General features: G+C 35.8%; 1 protein-coding gene across 1 annotated transcript; it reads right to left on the bottom strand.

Moving 5' to 3' along the window:
* Nucleotides 1-261: 261 nt before the first annotated feature.
* Nucleotides 262-4254, bottom strand: LOC113281632 (probable methyltransferase PMT2). The gene is made up of 7 exons (XM_026530418.1): nucleotides 3985-4254; nucleotides 2493-3150; nucleotides 2024-2234; nucleotides 1501-1792; nucleotides 970-1359; nucleotides 802-879; nucleotides 262-718 (listed from the first exon to the last, which is right to left on the bottom strand). Exons 2-7 carry the CDS (start codon nucleotides 3141-3143, stop codon nucleotides 484-486), a joined length of 1857 nt encoding a protein of 618 aa, XP_026386203.1. The 5' UTR covers nucleotides 3144-3150; nucleotides 3985-4254; the 3' UTR covers nucleotides 262-483.
* Nucleotides 4255-7918: the final 3664 nt, after the last annotated feature.

Raw genomic sequence — 7918 nt, 5'->3', positions numbered from 1 at the left:
GAGATAAAGTAACTCCTTGGGGTTTATTTGGCGTTCCGTAGTGCATCGTATTTTGATGTCTTGGCCTGCATGCTTTCCACGTATCTTTCTATATACACGTGTCTGATGGTGAGATATATGTATACACATTTCGATAATAATGTTTTATACTCGATTGAAATTCAGAACCAGGATCCTGGCAGGGGAATTCTTATAATTCATAGGAGAATCTAATTCAGATTTTAGTTTGTCTCTAAATTAAAGATCAAGAGAGAATAATTATTAGTTACAATAATGACTAATGGAAGTGTAAATTAATTTTAGTGAGTTTCAGAGAGTTCAAAAATATCTATTTAGTCCTTGTGCATTTTATACAGCAAGAAAGGTTGAAATAGCAAAAAGAAAACCAAAAAAATGAAGAGACTGCAGAATTAACTGTGAAAAGCTAATTGGGAACATTGGATCTGAGATTAAGGCCTAAATGCTACATTTTTCATTTTAGTATCACTCTGAAGATGTCGAGTTGTTTCCACCTACTGTCCAGTATTGTTTGACTACAACCAATATCTTCTCAGGGACTTGAGGGCCGTCTTCGTGATCAGATATCCTTGTGTTCCATCTCATCCCACTGATAATTTTCTTAACCTTTATTAAAACTTCAACCTCATCCCTGAATATTACTGTACCTTCTGGTCGCAAAATACGATCCATCTCCAGAAGAATGTCTTCAGCACTACATCTGCATTCAACTTCTTACGTTAGTAACGGAAAAGGATGAAAATAAGATACCAAGAATCATGGAACATGGAGTGATGCACTTACTTGTCCTGGTACAAGCTGAAAACGCCATTGGCGTGAATTAGGTCATATGTTCTTGGGTATGTTGAGAAAGCTTCACACCTGTTAACCATTAGATCAGACACCACATTAGGTAAAAGAAAGATGTAAAACACACTTAGAGCAAGAAGATAAAAGACACAAGAGGCTTACCAGTCATGATATATACCAATCAACCCTCGCTCGTATATGACACCGAGAGTATCTTTCTCCGCAATATTTGGCATGACATTCATGACCCACAATTTGGGAGAATCAATTGCTGCAGCAAAACTTCCCAATCCTGCATTCATATCCATGATGTTGCGGTACCTCCCTGAATCAAGGAGCTTATTGATCCTCTTGTAGGCGTTTACATGCTTCTTCCACAGTTTGTTGTCCTCTAGATAATCCTCGACGGAAACTCCAGGAACAGATCCACTAGCGATTCTGGGAGGGATGGCATGGAGTCTTTCTGGGAAAGGTTTCAGCTGTCCTCCAGCAACTTCACTTTGACTGCTAACCTCAGGATAAGGTGTTATGCATTTATCGATCTTCTTGTACCTAGAATAGTGTCAAAATGAAAAGTGAAAACGTGAACTTGTGTAACAACAGAATCAGAGAAGTGAAAGTGGAGGAAAAAATTGATGACAACATCAACTGTATTAGAATTAATGTGACTAATGTCTGAACTTGAAAACTTACCAAACATCAGTTGTGTCTGTGGCCTCACACATAGTTTCTTGAGATTCATCTCTTCCACGACATGCATCAGCATTTATACTCTTTCTCCAGATTGCAGTTTCACCCTTCTCAGACTTCTTTTCCCAGCATAGTCGTTTAGCGATCTTTTCAATTTTTCTTTGCTCCTCCTGGAGATCCTCCTTAGGACGCTGCCATGAAATATAATTGTTCTTCCAATTGATTGGAGGACCAGAAAGCACCCAGTACCCACCAGGTCTGAGAACACGATCAACTTCCATCATGTACATACCATCTGCCAAGAGAGACAACAAAAGAGATTTAGTACTGCTTGCTTAAACCGTGCCACCATGGTGCAGGAACTAGCGCAGTGGATACTCTTAAAAAGAACAAAAAGAAATGTCAGCAAGACCATAAAAATGAAGTGATATGGTAAAATGTTTGTCATTGTAGAAAGATAATGGCGTTCTTTCAATCAATGGAAAAGGAAATTCTCTGAATCAAGATGTAAATACTAAATAATCACCATTTGCTCCCCACGGAATCAAGCACCGTGAACAGTGAGCCATGTCAAATGATCTCGTTGGGTAAGGAAGCTTTATGGTTCCGAACACAGCAACAATTGCAGGTACACCTCTTTCCAAAGCAAACTGCACTTGCGCTTCGTGGTTGTCTCGTGGCGCAAAAGACATGGCAATGACATTCTTTTTTAAAAGATATGCACCAAAACTAGCAACCTAAGCAAATTCCAAAAAATTCAGGATGAGAAAACCAAATACTTTATCTGGCCACTATGATAGAAAGCTTTGAAAATGCACAAGTAGTTAAACAGCGATAGAGTGGATGATATGTGAACAAGAACAAATATATATACTTGCAAAATGCATTGAATAGATAAAGAAGATAAGTAAATAAAGCAATAATTATCCATTAAAAGCAGAAGGTCCAAGTTCGATAAAATAGATTGAACTAGAATTTTGACGAATTATACATACCCCGCAGCCAGTATCCAGTACGGTTCTAACTGTCCCATTTTTAATTGGAATCACAGAAGCAATTTGATTAATGTAGGCATCTGCTCCCTGAGGAAACTGTGTTCCTCCACCTGGGAATCTGAACACACTACCCTCATAGTGAACCCAGTTCTGAATGGCCTTCTCGACTGTCAAACTCTTATATGGAGCATTAGCGAAATGTACATAATCACGACTCTTTGGCCATGGAAAGGGAGTTGCATATCCCTTTGGTGCTGGAATAAGGCAATGCAACTTCTCTTCCTCTGGAGGACAATGTCTTTCTCTGTAAACCATACCTTCTCTAGGGAAAGTCATGGCCCGCTTCTGATCATGGCAGGGTGTGTAATCAGTATATTTAGCAGGACATGGCTTAATCTCTTTCACTTTTGTTTCAGATTCATCAACTGTTACCCCTACTTCGCTATCACTACTATGATGTGTCTCGAAATTGAGGCTCGGAACCACAGTGCAGTCCGTCTGCTTTGTAATCTTTTCAGCTATGCTGTCTCCCTTCCCGAACCCACTCCTTTGCCATGCACCCAATATGTAGAAGAAACAACATAAACCAATTACAATAATTATGGATGTGGAGCTACGCATCCTACTCTCTTTAGGGTTCCCTTTTGCCATGATGCGCCTGAAATAGTTCCCAGTCATATTAGTATTTGTTTTTTAAAAAGTACTGAAAGAAAAGGAACGTCATGACAAACAACTTATGAACAACAAATCTTTAAAATTTACGATTAACCTCCTATCCCTAGTTCCCTACAATAGATCAGCTAAAACAATTCCACAATCCCGCTAAAACGAAATCTACATTTCAACAAAGTAACAATATACTCTATTACCCGAAGTAGTTAAAAATGCGAATGATTGTTTCTTCTTTAGAATGCATAAACAAACTAAAAGATACCTCCAGATCTGAATTATTCATTTCAATTTAACAACAAGATCCGTTAACGCTGATGTAAAATCTGACATTTACAACTAAAATCCAAAGTAGAATAAAGGAATTTACCCCAATTACTAGTTTCACCTTAATCTCTAACTTTGTAAGTAAAAAAGCACAGAACTGTAAGAAACTATCAAATTAGAAACACCCACTAAACAAAAGATTCTACAAACAAACATCAAGATACACTACAAGCTAGTAATGAGCTACTTCTGGAACTACCTACCTAACTCAAATCAATTGCTCTGTGTCCCTAAATGAAGTATCTATTTGAAGTAGAGACCCACATAAGCAGAACTCATGATTCTTCTCATTTTGTTATTTTTCTAAATTAAGCAATAAGTTATAGTCCTTGAGCCAAAAAAAGGAATCAAATTTCTCTCAAAGAAGAATTTCCACATAAAGCAACAACAAAAAAAAGGTACAGTTAAACCTAAATATAACAAAGTACATGAACATTTCCATAAACTAGTTGAATCAATAGTAATAGATCCAAGTTGAAAAGATCAGATCTCATACCAATCTAAGCAGAAGATATCACTTTACGATGTATCTTGTTTCTCCCACACAAACACACAGCCCTAGAAAACTATAGAGTTCACCAACTCATATCAGTTTTCAAGGTTGAATTTTTCTTCTTCTGCTCCAGAAGATCTACTACTAGTACTAGCTGGAGAAGAAGAAGCTACAGTGAGTAGAATAAGTGAAGTGAAAAGGGGAAAGAGAGAAAGAAAGAAGGACTTGTGTTTTTTCCTTCTTCTTCCTTTTTAAAGACTTGATGTTATTTTTTACTGAACGCGTTATTGTGCTGCCGCCATTATTATTAGAAGAGAAGTTTAAAAATTATGGGATACAATACCGAAATGTGGGACCTACTGCTTCTCCCGATAGATCTGGAACTAGTAATATTCACTGTTTGTGTTTGTTATTTTACCCGCCAGATTTTGTGATTATCAACATACTGATTATCTGAGTGTGTTTATAGATTAACATTAAAGTCATTCGTTATTACAGTCATATAAGTGTTTACTACTAGGAGTAGTATTATATGTATTCAAGGATTATTAGTAGGAATACTGTATATGATCAGCAGGGTAATCATAAATACGCGGTATAGTCCTCGTTCAATTAATGATGGGTCTAACATAGATTGGATCTTCTTCGAACCAAATCAGATCAAATCAAATCAAATAATAATGAAATTAAATATGGATGTGATTGAAAAATGCACTTTGTGATAATATAATTGATGGATTATAACACTGCTGTCGGCACATCTCATCCACCGACAGCACACCTAGGATGCACTTTGTGATCGACTTATCTATCCATAAGTGGTTGCATTTTCTTCTCCTTACACTGCCCGCGAGGGGTTTACACTTATTGGTCTCAGTAACTTATGCTTTAAAATTTTCACTAAGATCATTATGATGAAACTTTCGAGCTTAATATGTAAAGTTGTCTCTAGTCTACTAGGTGCATTTATCTAGAACAGATGCATCAATGGAAAGATTTTGTTGGTTTATGAATTAGTGAATGAAATGAAAATTAAGAAAATGGGTGGAAATAGTGGATCGAAGCTAGATATATCACAAACTTATGACACACTTTGTTGGCAGTTTTTAATGGAGATAGTGTTGAAGTATGGTTTTTCTACTAAGTTTTCTGATTAGATTATGACTCTTCTTAAAATCACTGAAATATCTATCATGCTCAATGGTGGTCCTGTGGGTTGTTTTGACATTGGAAGAGGGTTGAAGCAGGGGATCCTGTCTCACCATTTTATTTGTAATTGTTGAAGACCTTCTGAGCAAGAAAATTTCTCGATATATTACAAATTGTAAACTTATTCCAACGGTCGTAAGAAATGGGGTACATCCTTCACATATTTTCTTTCCAGATGACATCTTTATTTTCTGTAATTGGCATAAACGAAATTTGTAATCTCTTCTACAAATCTTAAAAGATTATCAAAGTGCTCATGGTCAAGTAGTTAGGAGAGAGAAGAGTAAATGTTTTGTTGATGGTATTCATTGTTCTAAAATAAAAAGAGGGATTGATGAGTTGTTACAAGTTAATTCGTCTGATTTTCCTAACAAATATCTTGGTGTTATTCTTACTCATGGAAGAATTAAAACTGCTCATGTGTGGTATCTAGTGGAGAACATGCAAGCAAAGTTGGCTAGTTGGGTTGGAAAATCAAAGCCAAGGATTATATTGATTAAAACTGTTCTGCGCAATATCCATGTATACACCATGTCTATTTACAAACGTCCTAAGAGTGTTCTTGTAGCTTGTGAAACATTTATTAGAAATTTTTTATGGCCTGGCGACTCTGAAAAAAGCAAGTTAGTTACACTGGATTGGGAAATGTTTTGCACTGCTATTGAAGATGGAGGATCGGGGATTAAAAGATTAGAAGACATCAATAAAGCATTACTTATGGAACTACTTTGGAAGATCCAAACTGTTGATGATATATGAGCTCAATTTATGAGAGAACCTCACTGAACCTTAAAAATTCTACGGAAGACCGTCTCTGCTGTCAATCCTTGCAAAAGGATAGTTATTGTAGCTATGTAATCAGTGCCATCTCATCTTTTTGTCGTTCGGAAAGGCACAAAACAACCTTTTTAATCCTCTCTCGAGGCTAGGTTTTCACATATCTCATCCTCTCTCGATCTAATTATATTTGTAATCTATATGAAAATGGGCTTTAATCTATTCAATTATGAGTCTTACCAAGTCCTCTTTTGTAAAGTTCGATCGCAGACTTTAAATTTTTCTTAAACGCGTGATTTTCATTGTATTTAGCTGGTTCGTTTTGTATTTTTCTTATCTTCTCGCTCATTTTCCGGTTGGTGTTCAACATTTATTAATAGAATCAGTATTTGTGTTTTTACATAGTTCTAATCAGTATTTCTGTTTTTATATAACCGGTTGAACCCGGGGCAGTTGATGCAGTGGAAAGGACGGAAACAAAGACATGTAAGTGGATATCTTTTCGTTATGCATCTCCATCAAAATTTAATATTAACAATTTAGTCACTTTTCTTCCTTTCTCAAAAGTTAATTTCACGATTTAGTATTTTGTTTGTTAGGTGTTCATTCATACCACCTATATTTGCATCAACTGTGTTATGAGTTCATTCATTATAAAACTAGTCCAAGAGGATTTGGCGTATAAAATCAGACCCAGGACTTGAAGTTCGAACTCAAAAACATGAAAGTTTTAAGTCGCAGTTCATGTATTTTGTTAAAGCATCCATTTCTATAAATCTGGAATGGTGTTTCTCTCTATTGTTCATATCATATAGAGTTCAATTTTTAGTTAAGCATCACATAAAGAACCGAACAATGTTATTGAGAGTTTTCCATTAATGGTGGTGCATAATATCTTGTTTACCTCACCACAATCAAGTATAATCAGTTTTTGATTTTTCTTTCATGTCGAGGAGAAAATAAAGAACAACTATTTTTAGGTGAAGTATTTAGGATTCCGAGGAGAGTAAAAATGCAAACCTCTTAAGATGGGTGAGATAATATGTTAAAGGGACCAGAAAAGAAATAAAATAAAATATAGCGATATATGAAATAAAATAGTAAAACAAAATTATTTCTCGAAAGACGAACATATTTAAAATATAACATCTAACGGCTAATATGTGCACTTTTGAGTCCTGTTGTGACGAGGTCACTCTCGTGACAAAATCCGTAAGGGTGCACATATTATCCCTTCGATATTATAATCTAGATATGTTCGTCTTTCGATAAATAATTTCATTTTACTATTTTCTTGTCAAATATATCGCTTTATTTTATTTCTTTTTTGGTCTATTTAACATAATATCTCACCCATTTCAAAGAGGTCTGCATTTTTTATTCTTCTCGGAATCCTAAAGACTTAAGTTAGAAATAGTTATTCTTTATTTTCTCCCCCAATATGAAAAAAGAATCAAGAACTGATTATACTTGACTGTGGTTAGGGAAACAAGACATTATGCACCATCATTAATAGAAAACTCTCAATAACATGTTCCGTTTTTTATGTGATGTTTGACTAAAAATTGAGCTCCATATGATCAAAACAATAGAGAAAATCGCCATTTCAGATTTATAGAAATGGGTGCTTTAACAAAATACGAGAACTGCGACTTAAAATATTCCAGATTTTTTTTTTGTCACCGTTCTTATACATATTCCTTTTCAGGATATGGGTAACAAACAAAAAAAAGACTAGAAAATATGAGGGATCTAATATCGAAGGTGGTCGGCGCGTGATTCCTAGTGGTGATGGGTCTGCGAAGCGCACTCGGTTGGATTGTAATAGCTCCGCATTAGTTGTTCATTCAGAGAAGCGTCTCAATACTTCTGACCCGCTGACAATCCCTGAGGATGCGAAGTTTTGCTTTTCAAAGGTGGTAGATGTCGCCGAGGCTGGTGTTGATCCTAC

Source organism: Papaver somniferum, chromosome 5 (genome assembly GCF_003573695.1).
Source record: "Papaver somniferum cultivar HN1 chromosome 5, ASM357369v1, whole genome shotgun sequence".
Taxonomy (NCBI): Eukaryota; Viridiplantae; Streptophyta; class Magnoliopsida; order Ranunculales; family Papaveraceae; genus Papaver; species Papaver somniferum.
This window is presented reverse-complemented; position numbering and strand designations above follow the sequence as displayed.

Excerpts from the sequence above, each read along its gene's own strand:
- LOC113281632 (XM_026530418.1), bottom strand. The coding sequence starts at position 3,143 with ATGGCAAAAGGGAACCCTAAAGAGAGTAGGATGCGTAGCTCCACATCC. Across the intron at positions 1,360-1,500 it reads ACAGACACAACTGATGTTTG|GTACAAGAAGATCGATAAAT; the intron begins GTAAGTTTTCAA and ends ACACTATTCTAG. Across the intron at positions 719-801 it reads TTCAGCTTGTACCAGGACAA|ATGTAGTGCTGAAGACATTC; the intron begins GTAAGTGCATCA and ends AGTTGAATGCAG.